This window comes from Amphiprion ocellaris, chromosome 9, assembly GCF_022539595.1.
Source record: "Amphiprion ocellaris isolate individual 3 ecotype Okinawa chromosome 9, ASM2253959v1, whole genome shotgun sequence".
Taxonomy (NCBI): domain Eukaryota; kingdom Metazoa; phylum Chordata; class Actinopteri; family Pomacentridae; genus Amphiprion; species Amphiprion ocellaris.
The window spans coordinates 19,979,748-20,001,502 of record NC_072774.1 but is presented as its reverse complement, the minus strand read 5'-3'; the positions used below and the strand labels follow the sequence as shown (position 1 = coordinate 20,001,502).

Here is a 21,755-nt window from a genome sequence, read left to right as displayed (position 1 = left end):
TGAAAGTGTTGAGATGTAACAAATGTTTGAGTTGCAGGTTTAAACAAGATGGCAAAAAGCTCCATAAAAGAGAAAACAGAAATTGCATTATCGATGAAAATAAAGTGGGGTTTTGTCCTTACTTGAGTGTCTAATATGAGCTATTGGTAATATAAAAAATACAGACTGCTGCAGCTTCCTTATTGATTTGGCAACACATGCGGTTACTGGGGTAATGACAACAGTGTTTGTAATAGCAGGTTTAAGAGTTCCCCAGGGATGGACTCTAGGGGCAGCAACCAAGCAATAAACAGATACAGAATTGCAACATAAGAACAACTTGTGAATCTGTTTACGGCTCGCCTAAACAAACTGTGGACTGAGAGAATTCGTCATCTCACATTGTTTTAATATGGAAGGCTAAAGAAGATAGCCAACTATGTTTTCTAACACAGTATCTGGGATCAAATGTTTTCTTCTGCATTATGTAACATGCATGCATGCGATGGCTTGTAGCATGTGAGTTATGTTCAGTATGTTAATTTATTGTTTTATTTTTTGAGTCCAGTTTTTGTACAGAGAGATTATAGAATGCAAAAGCACTGTTTTGCTATTTTGAAAATAATGAAAACAGTTTTTTTTAAGAGTGGACCACAGTATATGGGAAACAACATTGTGGTTTGATGAAGTTGAAGAGTTTTTACAGTGTCACATCTGGATTCTTTTTCCTCCTACATTCGCAGGCATCTCTCACTTTCTGGCTCAGTGATGTGTTGCAAAAAAAAAATCTTTATGACATGAGACCAATTGTCTTTCACCTTGTCTTTCACCTAGTCTTTCACATTAGGTAATGCCCTGAAAATAAAACGTATCTTTAGTGTAATTCAAATCATATGGACCAAGATCAGATTGCAGATGAATATTTAGAATCCTTTGTAGTGGAGTAAATTGAATTTGTTTACTTTGGGACTTCTCTCTCTGTTGAAATCTTAGAGTGCAGCTCACCTGGTTCAAATTGTCTGAGAATAACACAAAATGTTTATGTGTCATCCAAGAAGACGTTCCAGAGGGGAATTTAAAATAAATGAATATGATTTCTCTTACCAAATAAGAATCTATTACTACTTGGACTTTTTTTTTTTTTCTTAAAAAAAAAAAAAAAAAAAAAAAAAAAGCACTATTAAATTTTGCACAGTCTGCATGTCAGCACTGGGTCTGGTTTATTTGTGTTTAAATGGTGACAAACATGAAACATGCCAGTTGTGACACCTCTTACACAAATAAGAATCGTCTGTTTTAAAACTTCTTCTCTGAGGTTATGGTAAGGATTCAATATGCAGCACATTCATTGGATGCAAGATTGACTTACGTATGCACAGTTAGTAGGCTATCTTGTAAAGAACAAGGAGTGATTGGCATCGCACAACCTTTTCAAAGGAACCACATGGTTGCGTGCATAAAAACAAGGTGATATTCCGGTTGTTCATTTGAGGACCAATATGGCAAACACATGTTGGCAGCAGCTAACTCTCTGGGCACGTTCTTTCAAATGTGATCAATCTTTATTTTCAAGTGGTGGGAAGAGTTTCAAAGAAATGAGCTTCCCATAACATTTGAGCCACACATACATCTTCTATTCACTTGACAAGATGGCTTTTATTTAAGTATTCTTAATCATAATGTTGATGTTAAAGGAGCTGATGTGATAAATTGCTGTGTGGATGATGTTTATGACTGTTCAGATGGCGATAAATGTATTGCAGGTCCAAAAATGAAAGAGTTCTCCTCTTCAGTAAACATGGCCTGAACATATACAAAATATTACACATCAAAAATATTGCATACAGTTATTTATATGACTTTAAAATATGACTGAGACAGTCATCAGTTTAAAGGAAATGAACAGTTTGCCTCCAAACACATGATGTAGTCACTTAGCAGCCGACATTGATGAACTTATACTCCCACTATCACATATTGTTATACAGATCTAAAAAAAATGCCACAATAGACATTGAGACTGTATTCTTTCTTGCTTTTTATTTCTCTTGTTCACATTCCTGTCAGCCATGTATTATGAAGGTTTCTATTTTTTCTATCTTTACCCAAACTACTCATTTAATTGCCATGGGACTGGTGAGTGGAATGCCTCATTTTCTAGTTCAGCTCAGGCAAATACCTGCAAGAGAACACTGAGTATGCAATAAAATATTTAAATTACAAAATCACTCAAGGGCTTGGCGAAGTATTCATTTTGTTTTCCATTTAAAATGATGAACCGAAGTAACTTCAGTACTTCTGATAACATTTCAGCCATAAATGTTTACCGGAATTTATATAAAGGTTGCAAATTCTCATTTTGGAAGAATTTGAGAGCTTTGCCTTAAGGCTTAATAAAAATGCTTGGTTACTCTTCTATTTGTGTTAGCCATACTGTCTTGAACAATAGGGTTGGAAAGTTGAATTTCCTGGGTGGTGCACTGTCTTTGAACATCAGTATAGTCATTTAGAACTTTTCAGCACTTACTTGTTGGATTTGGCTTCTTTGTATTGTAAATATGAGCCAACAGAAAGAGGAATGAATCCATCTTGTGCACAGCTGTAACAAACATCTGCCCAGTCACGGACCCATGGGTAAAGCAGTTTGTCAGATTTATCTCAGTCAACACCACATCATTTCATAATTTTGTCTCATACGTAAAATAATGTTACATGGCATTTCTGCTGTGGCATTGCTGTCCACTAAACACCCAGTTAGATATTCAGCATCACATAATGCATAGGCTACAGTGTGAGTGGATTTTGTGCTGTGAAATTTAAGTGTGCTGACAAAACTTTATGGTGAAAGGTTGGTGTCTGGGCCTGTCCTTCTTCTATGACGTTCATCGCAACAGTGAAGTCATTTGCAAACAGCCACAGCAGTAAAAAGTCCAGCCAAAATTGTTTCATGAGTAGAACAAGTCTGTAATTGTGAGACTATCGCTATTTCACAAGTGTATTAACGTGGGTATAAAATATGAGTGATAGATGAACATTGATCTTTTCTTATCTCATTTGAAATCCTTATAACTGTTTGTAAGCAGGGAAATCCACACATGCTATATACATTCTCAAACCTGTACTTAGTTTAGTTTGAAAACTGTATGATGCATATTTTAAATGACTATAATTTATTGTATGGTTTTAAAATAGGTTCTTCTTGATTTACAACTTCTTTGAGACAACTTCTTTGAGACAATAGTGTAATTTTCATTTTTGGATGATGGATATGGAGAAAGCCTATATATCTTTTTCTGACAGTCTCACTGTTCTGCACAGTCACAATGTTGGAGTCATAAACCTATCATTAGTCATCATTAATCCCCCTCGTGTCTCTTTAAAATGGCCACTCCCCAGTCTAACCTGGAGGCATTACATTGCCCATAACTACCCTTGGCTTTTAGGCTATGACAGGAATTACGACTTTAATACAGCAGACTTTGTAACATTTGCATGCATAAGCATCTTACAAGTGACACAAAAAAGGCTGTCTGGCTCTGTTTTAGGGTTCCTCTGGGCTGTCTCTTGGCAGACAGCGGATTTCCTCATGACTTAACGGGCTGTCAAAGTGACTCAAAAATGCTTTAAGAGTAACGTCCAGCTGGCCAGTTCAGAAGTCCTCACTGCCACTTACATTCTTAGTGTAAATTAGCAGCATTATAGATCATGTATGGTAATTCCTGCTGCTCTTCCAGCCGATCTTCATCAGAATCTTCAGATGAATCACATTTGACTCAACAGAACAAAGCGGGCTGGGCAAAGTGTGGATGCATATCTAGGTCAGAATGTACCAGTTAGCTGGTAGAACTATGTATCCGGATGGATCTGTATGCAAGACTAAGTCAGTTTCCATTTAATCTGTGGTGTCATCGCTGCTGTCATCACTCTTTTTTTCACATTGCCAGACGTCACAACTATATAACCGGCTGTCCTGAAGATGAAGTGATGATGTGTTGTTTTCAGGTTTCTGGCTCTGTTTATTTCTTGCCGACTGGATGAAAAACAAACTGGCTGCACTGTAACTGCATTCTCATGATAAATCCTTCAGCAGGATAAATGTAACTTAATGTGGCTGGTGTTTATCCAGTAGTCCCTCTCATCGTAACACTGTTGATAAATGTCCCAGTCTCAAAACAAGGAATGCTGGTCTGTATGATCTCCAAGAACTGTTGCTTATGGCCCCCTGTTGGATAACAAGGAAACGAGGACTGTTCTGACTGTTCTGACATCTAATTCTTATTGTACATGTTATATTGATTATGTGCTAACATGTGGATTGAGCTTTTTTTTTTATTATTCTTTAACCTTGATCTCAATAGCGTCATATGATTTTCTTAACGTGCAAATCAGAAACATTCCTTACTATCATTTTTCCTCATCTTATCAGAAATCCAGGTACTTGCAAAATATTTCTAATAAACCAATACCTTGATGTATGTAAAATTGTTTCATTATATTCCAAAGCCACCATTGCCTGTTTTTGTCATTTGCTTCACACCACGCTGTCTATTACACTTTTGGTGTATTTTCATGTCTATTGTGCTCTGATTTTTCTGTGGAAAAGCTTCTTGAGTTCCATTTTCCTTGGCTAACTATTAAACAGTGGAATTCACCTGTTTAAATACAGGTTATACTAATAAAATATGAGTTGAGTTCTGATGATGTGGTCATTTTTTGGTTCTCTGTAAAGCCAAAAGTCAAACTTCTATGCAGAGTAAAAAGAGAAATAAAGCTGATGAGATCGAAGTGACTGACAGATGCTTGTTTGTTTCGTAATGTGGCACAAAATAATGTCTTTTTAAGGCATCAAATTGTCCACTTACTTGGGCTTATTTTGCCTTCTTTGTGTTATATTTAGCTTTTCACTCCAGAATAAAGGCCCTAAAGTCTAGGAACAATCTTTATCAAATGGCATCAAATGAAGGAGGAGGAAAATGTGAATTTTTCTGTTAAACAGTTGCACAAGTCCACTGCAGGTTTTTCATCTCTCAGTGAAAATGTAAGGGGTGGGGCCTGGAATGCCCGCTGGCTGTGCTGGGCTTTGGATGCAAATATCACGGCTTTGTAACTACTTGCCCGAGTTGGATGCAGTTCGAGCACCAAAGTGGATTTAAAAAGGCGCATCTCGCAGGACCTTCAGTGCAAACAGGCGTCGTGACTTACAAAAAAAAAAAAAAAAAAAGGCGAGGAAAAGTCAGAGTGACCTATTTCATCGGAATACATATGCACATGTATCCAGGCCTATATGTCTTTTTTTTGTTGTTGCATATCATCGTTTTTGGAGTATTTCAGCATAAATCCATTGCACATTTTCGGTCTTGTGCATCCTTTTATTAGTCTGTTTTGGCACTGATTTGTTGTTGTAACAGTTCATAAAAATCACATGTCTTTTTAAAAGATGACAGAGGAAAGTTGCATGGGGGTATCTTGGAGGAGGAGTTCCTCGTGACCAAACAAGTAACGGATTTTCCCTTATAAAAAAGGAAACTGAGTCCGACTATTCAATGAACAGTTTTATTCGGAGACTCCGGTGTACAGGTATGTCGATTTCTTTTTTAAATATATTTTTTTATTTTAACATTTTGAGATTTTAATATCAACCGACTGCTTTGGTTCATTGCAGTTTTTAGTAATAAATTGTGAAATTTTGGGTTATGCTGTTTTATAAAAATTAGAGATATAATAAAGAATATAAATATTATTATCATTGTTGAATTTTATTCCTTTTTATTCCTACATCTAATTAATTTTAGCTATCAGTAGCAGGCAGTTTCTGCTTTCTTTTCCAGAAATGTGCCCATTATTTAAATAAATAGCTAAAGGAATAGTGGCAGTGAATCAGTATGTAGTATCAGACAGATAGTTCTGTACCAATGCTGAACTGAACTTTACAGAGGAGAAGAGCTTTTTGCTGTTTCCTCTCACTATAATTATATTCTGCTGCGTTTGTCCGTCTGTGCAGTACATACTCATGCACACACACTACACTAATCATCCTCTGGAGCTACATGAAAGTCAGCCTCCACCAAAGGATGGGCATGCAGGAAGGGCTTTAGAAGAACAACAGGACAGTGTTGAGGTGGCAGCAGAGATGCTCGACTGGAGGACAGGTGGAGGTCTGTGCTTGATTTTCCGTCTCCCTGAAGAGCAGTGTAATGCAAATAGCTGTAATCTAGCATGGTGTGTGCGCCCCTGAGGGAAAGCTGGACTTTGCTGAACTGAGCTGTGCAGGATCAACGCTTGGACTGCTGGAACTGTGCAGGCTGCAGTTCCACTTGGAAACTTTTAAAAAAGAATTTAGTGGTGCTTTGATTGGAGGAGGATGCCAGGGATGCCTTTGTTTCTGCTTCATATTGCATGTTGAGTGTGGTACAAATGCGGCTTATTTGACCTCTCACTTAGTGAACTCCTTAATCCACAGTGCAAAGGACCAAAATAGCAGAGGCTTCTGTGGGTGCTGCATGTGCAGACAGGTGTTTCTCCACAGTGTGCGGACATAATGTGAACAGCCTACTTATTATTTACAGATTTAGATTAAAAGTTGTAAAGGATGATGATGAACCTGGGTTGGTTTTTCTTAAGATAGCCTCAGTCAACACCTCCTTTTTCCTTATCTGTTGGATCATCTCTTTATGTTTTTCTTTATCTGATTGAGGACAATCTATGCTCGCACCAATAAAGTGTATAGTTTGGATGTACAAGTACGGATTTTGTACATTTAAAAATACATTTTGTGAGAATGCTCACAGTGACTGGGTGAAATCCCCCACAAATTGCCATTTTGATTTGTTCCCTGCACATGATTAGCCAAATTTTGGGGGGCAAAAGGCATTTATTTAGATGTCAGAATGTAGTGTCAGTTCCACTTTAGACATCTATGTGACAGATGCCACCAAATGTTAATCAATTTTGAAAGCAAGACAGTTTTGAAGTTATGTCGCAGCGGACCGGGAAAACATTGCCTCCAATATTTCGGTCATTCTCCTGAGGAAAAAGACATGATGATTAAAATCTCTGATCTCTGCCTGTATTATTGTTTTTTGCCTTCTGTGTCTTACACTTCAGACAAACATCCGCCCTCACCCTAATTCCACTATTACTCCCGTTCCATAAACTTCAAAGTATGTCTCTGTGTGACTGAGGCATTTTTCACTTATTATACACGCTGAGGATCTTTGTTCAGCTCTTAAATATGCCAAGAGGTTAAGTTACAGGCATAAAGTTCACCGACAAGCATTTGCAACTCTGAGCTCAGAGTTGTGGCACCTTCTCGAGTTCAATAAATTCCCAGTGTGGGAGCTCCCTTTCAGTATCTGAATAATTGATAGATCAAACTTAGGACTTACAAAGGAGGCAATTTAATCTCCTGACTATTTGATGAGCCGGGCTTAGTTTCATTGGGCTCAGCTGAATGTAGCGATTGGTGGGGAAAGACACACAGTTAAATGGATGAGGGAGCAGAGACAGAGAACTTTGAAAACTTACAGGTGCTGCAGTTTCCTGGTGAAATGACGGCTTGTGACGTGGCATGCTAAAGTAGGGCATCGCAATGTCGATAGACTAAGAGTAGTAACTTCTCTCTGATTGCTGTAGTCTGCAGCCTAATCCTGTCTCGTATCGCCACAGTGAACGAGAGCTCATAAGGATAGGCCGAGATGGCCTTTTGGCAGGTATAACAGAGTCGTGGGAGTGTTGGGTTATGAAAGAGTCTCTGGCACATGTCTTGAGTTACTCAGCGCTGGAAAAGTTGTGTTCTGGCTGATCCAGAGACTTACAGTTTACCATTACCATCATTATTATCTCAAGTAACAAACAGGTGCTGCAGAAGACTGGCCACACCACTCTTTTGGCTCTTTCCTGTAAATATGACTTAAGCCGAGAGCTGTCGGTGAGATTGTGAGTCATTAAGTGTTAAGAAGTAAATAAACTTAGAAAGAGAGTTTGAGCAGTTTCCCATTTACGGAAGGATACAAGTACCCCTGTCCTAAGTTAGATATTAAGCAATGCGATGGAATTTTAAGGATTAAAGGGAAATGTTCTTTTCTGGACACTTGGCTTTAGAATTCAGCATTTCTGTTTCTGTGTGTGTGATTTTCTCTATTCATCAGCACCAAGAGGCTCTGACAGATACCACCTTTTACCAGTAGCTCTAATAAACCCCATTTAACGTAAGAAATATGCAGTTAAGTAGTGTTACACTGTTTTACAGCAGTACAGTTTCATACTTCATGACTTCTGTCGTTTCTTCATTTCTAGAGTACTGCATGAGACTACAGTGTCTAGTCATTAACATCAGTACTGAAAACCAGTCTGCATTTGTTAGTAGGGAACCTATGATCATCATTTTAAAATTAAATTAACTAAGTCATTTTTAGAAACTGAATTTAATGTTCTGAATGCTCAAAGTTATTTGGTTCAGTCCAGCAAAGAGGAATATGGTGAAATCTGAAATTATTTTGTCCCTTTTGATTTATACTCTAGCAAAGAATGCAGTGTTGCCTGCTGGAATGTTTAGACACACTAAATGGCATTGTCCTTAGTGTGATTCAGACCCACAACCGACTCAACAGCCAAATATGGTCCTATTTGTCTTTATTGAGCTGCGAGGGAGGACCTCCCATTGCTCCGATGCTAACATGTTCTGTGTGTCCTCTTCACACAAGAGTTATAAATACAGGCAGCACATGACACTATCTAAAAAAGATCTCAGTACCATTTATGACAAAGGCTTTCAGTACTGGTGTGTGTTCATTTTCCAGAGAGAGCAGACTTCATTGTATTTCCAAAGCACAAACACGCTCAATTTGTTATCCAAGACCAAATAGAACTTGAAATGCCGTGACTCTAAAGTGTTTATGGTATTGGGTTTCTTGTTGTGTGACTGATCATTTCATGAAGCCGGTTATGAGTTCTTCCGATTATAAAGAGATGTTTGGGTTATACTGCATTCTTACTGCAATGAATGCACTTCAGATCAATAAGGTTAGACTTTAAAACCATTCATACATAAATGTGATGACAGCACAGTCATGTTACTCCTGGAAAAACATATTAAAACAATAGTTTGATGTTTTGGAAAATCGCCAACTGAGATATTGGCTCATTTGCTTTCTTGCTGAAACTTAGAATAAGAGATTGATACCATTCTCATATCTGTACTGTGAATATAACAATGCAGTGGGCATTAGGTTTACTTTGCTAAGCATGAAGCCAAGTTAAAGCAAAACAAAATTTTACAGTTTTATAAAGTTGGAGGCAGTTCCTTGGCCAGGTGGAGTGACTTCTAGAGCCTTTTCATAATTATCAGAAGGCCAGGCCACTAGCAGAGACCTGAGGGAGTTACTGCAATAAATAGTTTGACACATAATCTCACAAAAGACAAAAGGCAGCTCGGTATATTTACACCACAAATTTTGTAGAGATTAAACAAGGTGTAAACTGCTAATGAGTGAGTTTTGAGTCCTTTTGAATTACTGTAGATCTTATCATCTTTGGACAGAGCCAGGCAAACTGGATTTAATGTGTTTGTCGTATTTCTTCTTGCCTAAAAGGCTGCTGGCTTCCTCTTTGTATTTATCACACAGGCATAGTAGAGGTATCAAACTTCTCATCTAAATCCCAAGCAACAAATCAAATGATTGTCATTTCCAAGATGTCTAAATATCCCTTTGCCATTTTCCTGCACTTAAATCTACTCTAATCTCTCTTTCAGCAGGTCCTGGGGCAAGCAAAAGAGCGATCACACATCATCAAAAACCTGCATCTGTCATTTGTCAGTGTGCACGCCCTTATTTTAGTGCTTCCTTATTTAACAGGGCACCTGCCTGTGAGCTCAGACATCCTCTGACAGCAAACCTGCCTTAAACAGCAGGCTGCCATGGTTCCATGCCAGTTCATCCCAAGCTTTACGGGTTGACCCACTGGAAGCTCAGCACTCTCCTCCTCTTTATCCTCTACAAAACCCCAGATAACCTTCCCGTCCATCCTACAGCCCTCCTCTGTTTACTCCCTTTCCCACCACTATCACCAGCATGATGGCTTGTTGTGCCGCGGGCTTGTTTGGACTTGCAACCACAGCATCACACTCCACTACACAGACTTGCGGATGCTTCAGCCACTAGAGTGAAAGCTCCAGAGAGACTGGGGGGAGGGACAGACAGCCAGAGAAGGAGAGCAGCACTACAGGAGAGAGGAGGGATCATCAGTCCCAGCAGCAGAGGGATCCACCTGTGCCACAGAGGAAGCGGGGGCCCCCCCACCTGATCCATCTGGTTGCAGGGGGGGACCCTGCATAGCCTGGAAGGCAACAGGGACTATGCAGCTGGGACTGGTGGCGCTGGCAATGATCTTTCTCAGCTCCATGGGTCACAGCGATGTTCTCAAGCTTTCCAAGGCAAGGAGGCAGAGACGGGGTGAGTTCTCTGTTTGTCAGTTTGTTTTGATCTTGTTTTTTTTCCTTCCATTGCAGCACTGCTGCTTTTTGTTTCTGTGGTCTGAATCACTGCGGTGAATGTCTTATAAACATTTAACAAGCAAAGTAAAGATAACATTTTGTTTATTTTCTCAGTGCTCATATTTGTTTTTCCTTGGTGGGTTATGTTAAGTTCAGCAGTTCCCTGAAATGGCTTGTCTTTCTTCCTCTTTTTAGGATTATGCCTCTCTCAGTTTATGTAAAACTTTTATGGGTATTACGGTGGTTTATAAAGGAGGTTTTGATGCTTTCGTGTCTGGCTGTGTGGGCAAATATTGGAATGAGTACCTGGCAGACCTAAGCTTTCAACTGGACCGTGACGCTGATATTGTTGTAAGCATTTTTTTGACCTCACGCAACCACAAAGATGGTGCTCAGGCCAACTTGCAGTATATCTCCGGCCCCAGAGCCTCAGTGCTGGTGTTACTTTCAGCTTTGAAATAATTCTTCCTTTACACACAAGGAGCTTTCAGCCAATGCCAAGCTCCCCCCAACCTCTCAGAACCAGAATTCATATAATACCATGACTGGCCACAGTAACAGATGCCGTGTTATTAAAATTACACACACTTGAAAGAAGGAACTGTTGTTTGTGTCATAGAAACTGAGTATATTTACAGTGTATAGTACACCCACATTTGTATATTCAGACAGTGATGATGCCACAGTTCATATTGTGGTAATGTAATGAAGACAGAAGGATTGGAGTCACACACCATATTGAAGAGTGTCGTCTACGCCGTCAGTCAGTCGAGGCTTTTCCCCTACGGATATAGTAGATGTTTGCAGTTGACACATCTGATTCACTTTTATATCTTTAATGTAACCACATTCAGTTTTCTTTAACAATCCCACCTGGTAGGCGAATAGCTGAGGACAGAGTAACTTGTTTTCTTTCCTATGGGCTTTCCGTGTTCCCTCTTTGAATAAACAGTGTCATGCAGAGATCAAACTTTAACCATCTTAGAGGAGAGTAGACACTGTTACATATTACTGCTTATGCTTAAGTTTACAAGATCACATTCTTGGATTTCTTCACTCCTCTTTGCTGTGGTTAAAAATGACTCCCCAAGGCCATTGTTACTTTTATCATCATTAGTGATATTGAGCAATAAGACCTGGCTGAAACTGCTGCTAGTCACTGTGACTCAGAGGTGGAGAAGAACCCTTTTGATGCTTACACTGTCCGGCTTATATATAGGAAGCAGGACGGCAGGCTGATAGAGTTGATATAGTAGAACAGAACTATAAATCAACTCAGACGACTGTTGTTTCTTCTCAGGATGGTTCCTAGAAAAAGGATGCACACTTTGGCACACCAGTTGTAGAAATGATTTAGATCGCTAGTTTTGTGCACCATAGCCTTGCCTTTTGGAGGACAAGGTTGAGCCTGGTGTAAATGCATAAAGCATTAATAGGTTAATTAATAGGCTAAAAGATTGATTCTCACTTGCTCTCAGTATTAATTTTTCGGCCATTTCGGTCACCCTTATGGACATGCCAGCATTGTGATGTTGTTCTCATTGGCAGAATGTCGACAAATGCCCATGTTTTGTTTTTCTTCATTTGAATTCAAATTTATCTTCTTTATTGTGACAGTACACTGTCCTGTTCGGTGCCTACCTCAGCGTGACTCTTCCTTTCTCTCTGTTTACCTTCTGTCTCAACAGTTAGTACTGAGGGGCCACCAGCTTGCCCCAAAGGCTGTGACCGTTGCTCTGAGTATAATGGCTGCATTAAGTGTAAGCCCAAACTCTTCATCTTCCTGGAGCGCAATGACATCCGTCAGATCGGTGTGTGCCTCGCCTCCTGCCCCATGGGATACTTTGGCATGAGAAACCCAGAGGGCAATAACCGATGCACACGTGAGTTTTCCTCTGTGTTGTAGACTCTTGACTGTGCACGTGTCTGTAGTACATCGACAGGATGTGAGTGAGCACACTACATTTGTAGATACACATGTAGAAGGCTGCAAATACACGAAGGCTCCAGCTAACTCTTTACTCTGTAAAACTCACACAGCTGGTGTCAAATCAAGCCATGATCTGTTTATCTTTGGCTCGTCCTGCTGTTTATGTACAATATGGTGGTATTTAAAGGAGCAGAGGGATGTCCTTGCTAGTTTTTTGTCTCGTGCACCTTCTCTAAATGTTCACACATTCCTACACAACTTTAGAAAAGAGGGATAGCAGCATATTGAGTGTTTATTTTTTATCTTTTTGTCCCACAGTTGATTTCTTGTATGAATGCAGCATATATCACTTATATTTGTGAGGTATGAGATGTACCTCCTGCTTATTGAATGCACACCAACAAGAGGCAAATGGCCAGTAATATGTAAATGCAATTAACCACTTCATGACGATGAAATCCTTTTGTTGTTGCTACTTATCCTAGTGGAAAAAGCCACAAAAATCCTGCAAAACATTTACTAATCTGGGGGGAATGTCAGTGGACGTTTCAATAGAAATGGTATCAATTATGGTTAAAGACCGGATTGGCTTATTTGGAAGATGGGCAAAAGGGTCACCACACCCATGCTCTTACTTTGTTGGTTTGCGTGGCCCTGGTCCTGTACTTTGAGGCAGGGAGTGCCAGCAACTCTGTCTGTTGTCTGTTTCCTCTTATGTGTGGGCAAAAAAGCAAGACTGGTTTTCCCAATCCCAATAAAAACATTTGTAATGCATTGTTGTTTGTCTGTTTTTGAGAGGATGTCTGTGTTTTTTATTTGATCTTCATGTGCAGAGCTCATGCCAGGCCACAATCCATGTTTGTTATGCTTTCACTTTTACACATATTTTATGCTGTTTGGTATATAGTCTGTATATGAAACGGTATTCAGAGGGTTTCTTTGAATGTAAATGGGTATGAAATGACTCCCGTTCATACTTTGCACAGCTAACATTTGGCAGCATTATTATTTTATTGTAGCCATAATGAGGTCTGTCTGTTTCCACTGTCACCATTGTCACGTTTTATTTTAATTGTTTATGCATCATTAAACATGACATGTTTAATGATGTTAAATGGCATTCATTGCTTTGTTGTTGGTGTTAATTGGTGGTTTTCTGCTTCTCTATCAAGCTGGGTTTTTTGATGCCATTTCTTTTCTTCAAATAAAATCTGTTAGATAATATCTGCTTCCTAAATAATGTTTTCATAAGTACAAATCAAATTAAACTCATAACCCTGATTATGGTAATTCAACATTTTCAAATTTGAGTATATCGAATTTGGAGATATCAAAAACAAAAGCTTTCATGCTAAGAGGAAGACAACAGACTCTGTGTACTTTTCTAAATTAACGGTCTAGATTATGTTCAGACATTCTACCAGGAAACTTTTCTCATTTTCCTTGCTTATACTTCATTGCATTAGCATGAATGACACAGATGGGAATATTTCTGTGTCTCTTCTGATGTTTGTATTTTTAGCAGCATTCAACAGATTCAGTCCTGTTTGTATCTGTTATTTTAAATACAGCACTTATTTACTTTGCTGGTTTGTTGCAGAGAGGGTTGAATTTCCTCAGCAAATTCTTTTTAGAGGCCCTCAATGACTAACTTGAGTTATTATCCAATCATCTGACTTTATACATGTCATCCCAGAAAGTCTTGTTAACAACATTTGTCTTACATTATGGGGCTACAAACGTCCGTGCTGTCAAATTTAGCTGTCAAGGGCTTGAAAAATAGTAATTGGGAGCAGGAGGCAGGAACATTAGGATTCCACTGAGGGATTCAGTGTTATATCTGTTTTGACCTTGGCACCAGACCAGCTGCAGAATAGACATGCTTAAATTTAGCACACATGAATGCAGTGATTCCAGATCTGAATTCTACAGAAAAACACAGACAAATATGTGCAAATTTCCACTTTTCTCCACTGTTTTTTGTCAGATGTAATGAATTGTTTGAATGTGGAAGCGTGTTATGATGAAACTTCAGCTTTGGGAGTTCTTTTAGATGTTTTGAATCTTTTGCGTTTGTAATTTATCCAAACTTCAAGGAGTTGGTTGTTTGACTCAAAGATTTTAATGAGTCTAAGGTGTGGAGAAACCCACTCTTGAGAAAGCCAGTGACCCGTTAGACTCCTGGCTGTGCTCACTCACACTCACTTTTCAAAAAAAAATCAGGGGCTGTGGTGCATGTGTTTTTAAGAGTGAGTTAGAAAGTGTGACTCCCCCTAAAAAGACCCCACATTGTTTTATCACTAATAAATCTCTCAGAGGAAACAAAGTTCATGTTCCTCTTTTCCTTTCTCTTGAGACCTGTGAATGAGAACAGTGAATATTTCATTAAAACAATACATATTTCTGTGTTTTCATGTGAAATTTTCCAGAACAAAACCAAAAATTTGAAGCCAATAAAAAGAACTTTTGCCATCTCTAGGCTCAATGTGACTTTAAACTGAACTGATCCCTATTTGATCCTCTCTTTTTGTCTCCCCTGTGTTTTTCAGAATGTAAAATAGACAATTGTGAAGCGTGTTTCAATCGCAATTTTTGCACAAAATGTAAGGAGGGCTTGTATTCACACAGTGGGCGATGTTATGTCAGCTGCCCCCCAGGACAGCGCACCGCCAACGAGACCATGGAATGTGTTGGTGAGTGATTTTAACCTATCGTTTACCACCTTTAGAACCTAAAATTAGGATTACTGCAAACAACCTGCTGTAATACTCATCACTTTGTCTTCATCAGTCATCTATGTTCAGCTGTTTGGACTGGAAAATAGAAGTAAACCTTTGAGAAATATATCTCCTGAGTTTTCCTTTCTGTTCTTATATTTTCTGATGAAAATTATTCTGTCATAAGTCAAAAAGAACAGCATAAACAGCGAAACTCAGCTCTCTAGGCGTCTTGGCGCAGCGCGTCAAAGACCTGGAGGTCTGAACTGACTTTTTGGCATCACATGATGTTCTTTTAAATTGAATCTGCTCATTCACATAGAATATGCCTGCTGAAAATATGATCCTAAAAACTGGACATGTGTCATGTGCACAGTGTAATTTGATTGTGATGCTCGTGGAAGCTGCCCCTTTCCAGTAAAATATCAAACAAAGCAATAATTGTTATTAGATTTACAAATTACTTAAACTCATTAACATTTTTTACAGATAGGCTGTGATCAAATGTGAAATGTTGGAGCAGCAGATTATCCACTTATTTCCTTTGTCATTTGTACATTTTTTGGTCTCAGGTCAGCCTTCTTCAGAGTGTGAACTGGGTGAGTGGAGCCAGTGGGGTTCCTGTATGAAGAAGAATAAAACGTGTGGATTTAAAAAGGGCTCCCAGTCCCGGGTCCGTGTACCCCTTCTGCAGGTTCACAGTCTGGACACCTCCCCTTCTTTTGTACCCTCACAGACCTGCATTCCAGAGACAGAGAAGAGGAAGTGTGTTGTGACCAAGACGCCTTGTGCGAGAGGTAAAACAAATACACAGACAGAAAACAGAAAAACTGTGGATAAAATGACAGTTAAGTGAGGCTACCGCTCTACCTCTTTAAAAGTATTTAGTAATAGCTTGGTAATGAGAAGGTAGTGCTCAGATAACAAATGAACAAGCAATAAGTTCCATGTGTTTCATGAAATCCCTCCACAGTTAATATGATGACTGATGGAACCATTACTCAACATTCAAAGACTTGCATTCCTGCCAGTGTGTCTGTGACCCGCAGCGTGTTGATTGGGTTTGGTTTGGCAGAAAGTGCAGAAGGATACAGAATCTCTTGACTTTTCAGCATGTAAACAATAAACTTCATCTACGAGCCAAGCAGATGAAGGGCGGACATTATCCACTGCATGGCTGGAACAAGATCAGAGCCGAAAAGAGCTATTTGTTCCGAAGACCGCTGAAGCGCGAGGTTTACACGGCCATGACATGTTTGCTTGGGTTCTTTTCATCCACACAGCAGCTTAATCTCCACCAGGTTAACAGCCATTCTCACCAGTCAGTGGCCAGTATCAACTTTCATAACAACTTATTAGTCGCTTAGGGCCTCGTTCGCAGGTAAGACTATTAAAGGACAGATCCAGCCAGCTGGTCCGGAATCTATTAAATGAAATCCATCCATTATCTATACACTGCTTAATCCTCATTAGGGTCGCGGGGGGGCTGGAGTCGATCCCAGCTGACTTCCAGCGGAGGCAGGGGACACCCAGGACAGGTCGCAAGTCTAACGCAGGGCCACATATAATTCACACCTATGATCAATTTAGAATCATCAATTAAACCTCAGTATGTTTTTGGACTGTGGAAGGAAGCCAGAGAAAACCCACGCATGCACAGGGAGAACATGCAAACTCCATGCAGGAAGATCCTGGGAAGGCCAGGATGTGAACTGGGGATCTTCTAGCTGCAAGGTGAAAGTGCTAACCACTAAGCTACTGTGCAGCCCCTATTAAATGAAATGTGTAATAAAAAATCAGTAATCCTGATAATTTGTTTGTAAATAGTGGGTCCTGTGTAGTCAGGTAAAGAAATAAAAAAAAATAATAGCAGGGGTGCTCAAGTGCTAAAACTTACAAAACACAAGTGTAAAAGTGGAGCTGTTTAACTTTGTTAATTCATGCCATGGGTTTTGTGCACTTGAACTGCAGAAGGATTATTGTGAGTAGAAATAGAGTTATTAGCAAATTCCCTGTAAATCCCACCTCAGTTTTGCACAATGTGCCAACTTTTCCCATAGCTGGAAATAAACTTATTTACTACAGGAACTGTAAATGCGCAGTATATAAAGTCTTTATTGAGGGGTGGCACGCTTCAGGGATTTGAGGCACGGCAGCAACATTGCGTAACAATATTTGCACATTGTCGGCAGTACAGATGTTGCAATGCAACATGTAACAGATGACATGCCTTGATATACGTGTGAGTAAACATAGTGGAGGTTTGCATATCCGGCATTATACTTTAGGGTTCAGAGTCTAAACAGCTGAACATGATCTGAAATTGTCCCATTTAGATCTGTGGTCATGTCTAGATTGAAAGAGGCTGGCATAGCCTGTAACTGTTCACTAAGGAGTGGGCTCTTCATTGGACAGGCTGTGACAGCACTATTTGAGAAATGAGAAGTAAATTTACTCGGACGCCTGAATCCGGGAAAAATCTCCTCCGCCTTCGGTTCAGAAGAATAATTAACAGTGAAATATTATAAACTGCACTATAAAAACAGCTAAGTTGACTGCCAGATTTTTAAACTTGGAGAAATGGTGGTCATATCAGAAAAGCAGAGATGATATGTGAGGCTTCGTCTGACAAGTGATGAGTCATATAAGCATTGTGGATTTTGAAATGGTCAGCTGTTGACGTAGCTTTTTAGTCTTGTTTTTTTTTCTCTCTTTTGCTGTTAAATACTTGCATGAATATAAGATGCATATTGCTGCCAAAATGCACAGGAATTATTTTTCCTCTCTGAGGTAATTCATGGGTGATGGTACCTTGAATCCAGTGAACTAGCTCATGTGGGTGCAAAGAGAGTGCAGCTGTGGATTCATCTGTGGGAGTTGGCTGGCAGGCTGGCTACATAAAACACAAGGGGGCAGACCTTGTATAACATTAGTGATTTAGTGGTCTGCAGATCTCACGCTTTGTGTTGATCTGGCTGCAAATTTTTCACCCTTTTCCAGAAGCTCCACAAAAAGGTCTCACGCAAAAACAGAATTTTCTGGATGTGCTATTGCATTTGTCAGGCAAAATTGTTTAGCTTGGATGGAAAGGAGGTGCAATCAGGGCTGTCATAAACTGGTGGAGTCCCCCTCTCTTGGCTCCATTAGTGATTTGTTAGAGAAGTAATTAAGTCCTTACACAGTAAGCACATCAGTTCAGATGGTGGAAAGTGTGTTTGAGGACCCTTACTTCAGGCTCCACTCTTGTTTATTGTGCCTCGTTTATTTAAACTAAAGCTATTACTGCTTAATATTAAGTGCGTTTGAATAGTTGCCGTAAAATCTCAGAAATATGTTTATTGATTCAAGAGATAAACGATGGACAAATTCTTTTCATATAACTTGAGCCAACATAACAAATGAGCTTTTAGTTGTGTTTTCATGCTCTCAGCACTAATGACTTTTTAAAAAAAGATCTGTTATTCCTGTTTGTGCACTACTGTGTGGGATTGAGCCTTCTAGTTTTCAATTTAGAATAAAGCAACTGTCACTCTGCATGGGCCAGTGGAAAATAAATATTATTGTGTTAGGTCTGTCCACATCGAACTACATCACATCTGTTTCATCACAGTATAATGATTTTTTCTGGCTTTTGAGAAATGTTATACCTTTGGGCTTTTTTCTTTAGTTTGCACTTAAACCAGCAAAACATAACTGTTTGACAACATGCTAAAAAATGCCGGTAGGGAAATAAACACAGACCTACGGTTATTACTGCATAGCAGCAGACAAACGTGGTGGCGCCATAAGCTCTCCTGTTGTCAGCTGTGTAGCGAACACTGTCCAGCCCTTGGCACGTGTTCACTCAGTTTTCAGGATGTGCAGAGACTCTTAGCACAAGTTCATAACAAACATCCTCCGGCGTAACTACCCTCCTTCAGATATACAAAATCAAATACTTTTGAGTGCTGCCTAAACAATAGACATCTGACACTACACATAATGCCCATTTCCACTTTGTGACAGCTCCTCGTGTTGTTATGGGCCATTATTGGGCCCTTGACAGTGTTTAACTCATTATCCCAGAAGTGAGTTTAAGGTGAATTATGCAGCAGAAAATTGTCACTTCTGTGTTCTCAGTGCTCTTGCAGTCTGTGCAAATGATGCACTTTAAAATCAGCAGCAGATCTAAGCCCTTTACCATTCCTGAATTAACATTAAGCATACAGTGATGGATGTTTGTATTTCGAGAGCAATTATACTCTTAAAAAGTCGAGTGAATCTAAGCGCAAGAGTAGCAGCAGAGAGGAGATGGAGAGAGGTCTGTGAGTGTGTCAAGTGGGACAAGGGAGTGAATAGTTGTTGAAATTAAACAGAATAAGTGCCATTGACGATGTAGACAAAGTGGACAATCCAACTGAGTTACTAGCTTGTTTTGCATGTATTAAAAAACACACAACTGGTACTTCTGATGCACCACACATCCTTTGTCATTTATTTATTCCACAGGAATCATTTTGTTGTTTTTTTTTCAGCCAAGCAGGATCATTTCCAAGTATAACATCTAAAGATGACAGATGCCTTACAAGACTTCATTTGACACATTGTATGACCTATTAATCATGTTTTTCTATGCATTTCAGAGAGGAAGAATAAGGGAGACAGACAAGACGATGCAAACAGGAGAGACAGAGAAAATACACGTGGACGAGGTGGTAGCAGAGGAGGAGGAGGAGGAGGAGGAGGAGGAGGAGGAGGAGGAGGAGGAGGAGGAGGAGGAGGAGGAGGAGGAGGAGGAGGAGGAGGGAAGCGAAGGAAAAGCCAGAGCAGGACCACCACTGCTCCCAGCTTTACAACCAGCTCTGTCACCTAAACTCTTAAGACTAACTGGATGAGGCTGAGGGGAAAAAGCAAAGACAATGCCTCACCCAGCAGTGCCAGCCACAGACAAAGACTAGTGTTGAAGGATTGGATTAATGCTGCTATGCTGCATTGTAAAAGATGCAAAGAAAACTGGAGGATTGCTGCAACACAGGGTTTCCTGAAGCTTTTTGAATAAATGAGCATATCTGGAGGAGACTTGTTGACTTTCATTCGACCGTAAAGGATCACTGTTGGACAGCAAAGTCATGTTGAAGATTGTGGTTGGGCTTTGTTTGTGTCATGAACTGACCCTGTGTAATTCCTGATCTAAGATCTTGTGTTCCAAATGCAGCATTCAAGCTTAAAGCTGGTAATTAATGAAGGGTTTCTAAGTCTCCTCTGGTAAATGATGTGTTTTGTTCCAGTTCGATTTTAGTCACAATCTGTTCTTCATTTGTTTTTGTCTTTGTGAGAGGTGGCAGATGGATTATTTCAAATCACTATGTGTGGTGTAAAGTCAGTGAATACTATTAAGTATTGGTACCTTTGATTCCAATTGGAAAGTCAAACAAAAAGAAAGGCACTGGAAATTATTTGTGGTTGTTCAGGACAGAAGGTCTTCTATAAATCACTTTGAGGAAGGAATCTGTTACAAAACAAGATTAAGAAAAGGTGACGAGAAGTCAGGGCTTAGTGGGAGCTCAACCCACGTCCTACTTTGGTCTCTTGACACAAATCTTTGCCATTTGATAGGTTAGTGTTTGGTTTAAAGTGAATATTTTTTTTCTGAAAGTTTCTCTGCACAGAAATGAGTATTTGCATGGTACAAAGTTGCACATGCGTGAAAGCATGTGTATGTGTGTGCGTGTCCACCTGAAGTCTGGGTGTTTGTGTAGTTTCTATGTATATCTGCTGGGATTAAAGTTGTTTGTCAACAGAATCAAGTTGTTCATACATGTGTGTTGATGTTTGCACATGTGTTAATACTGGTCTCATTGATTTAAGGAATAGAGTTTAGAAAACACGAGGAAGAAGATGTAAATGCAGAGTGATATATCGAATATGCAGTAAATACAAGCCACTAATGATTATATAAGCCATCCAATCATCAGCAGCTCCATAATCAGTATGTTTGCAACAGGGTCTGAGTATTTTGCACATCTATAATATTTCCTACTACTCATATTTCAGAACAGTCATAGCATTTTACAGATGTATATTACCTACAGTGCTTTCTATGGGTTTTGCTTGTTTTAAACAAGATATTAGTTTCAGGACAAGTTACACTCTTCATTACTCATTCATATTATGGATTGTGATGCTGAATATGTTGAGTTGTGTTTATCATCAAAACATAAGAAGTATTAGTATCATCATGTATAGCTTTTTCTGTGAAAGCCTAAATAAAGTTCCAATGAAGCTAAAGGCATTTCAGTCACACACTGATTTTGCACCTAGTTTGTTTGATTTTAAAAGGACTTTTTACAAATGATTTTGACTATATATGACGAACCGTTCTTTCTTATAATGACATGTTTTAGGAATATTCTCATTCTCATGATGACTTCACATTTTAATAATTAACTGATTACAGTTTACTATAACATGGTCACATTTCCTTACTTTTGGCCCTTTCCCAGTCAGTTATGGACAATGCCTTCTACATAGAGAGGGCATGGGGTAAGAAGAAACACAGTCAGTCCAACTGGTTTTAAACAAATCCTCAGACTTATCTGGAAGGAACAGGCAATCAAAAATGTAAACTTCCATCATAGTTTTTCTTTGTAGTTCAGTT

General features: G+C 39.3%; 1 protein-coding gene across 1 annotated transcript; it reads left to right on the top strand.

The window, feature by feature from the left end:
• The first annotated feature begins 5,076 nt into the window (after window positions 1-5,076).
• rspo1 (R-spondin 1) lies at window positions 5,077-21,389 on the top strand. Its single transcript, XM_023276004.3, has 6 exons — window positions 5,077-5,556; window positions 9,731-10,430; window positions 12,160-12,354; window positions 14,951-15,094; window positions 15,691-15,915; window positions 19,741-21,389. The coding sequence occupies exons 2-6, from the start codon at window positions 10,334-10,336 to the stop codon at window positions 19,968-19,970; spliced, it is 891 nt and encodes a 296-aa protein (XP_023131772.2). The 5' UTR covers window positions 5,077-5,556; window positions 9,731-10,333; the 3' UTR covers window positions 19,971-21,389.
• Window positions 21,390-21,755: the final 366 nt, after the last annotated feature.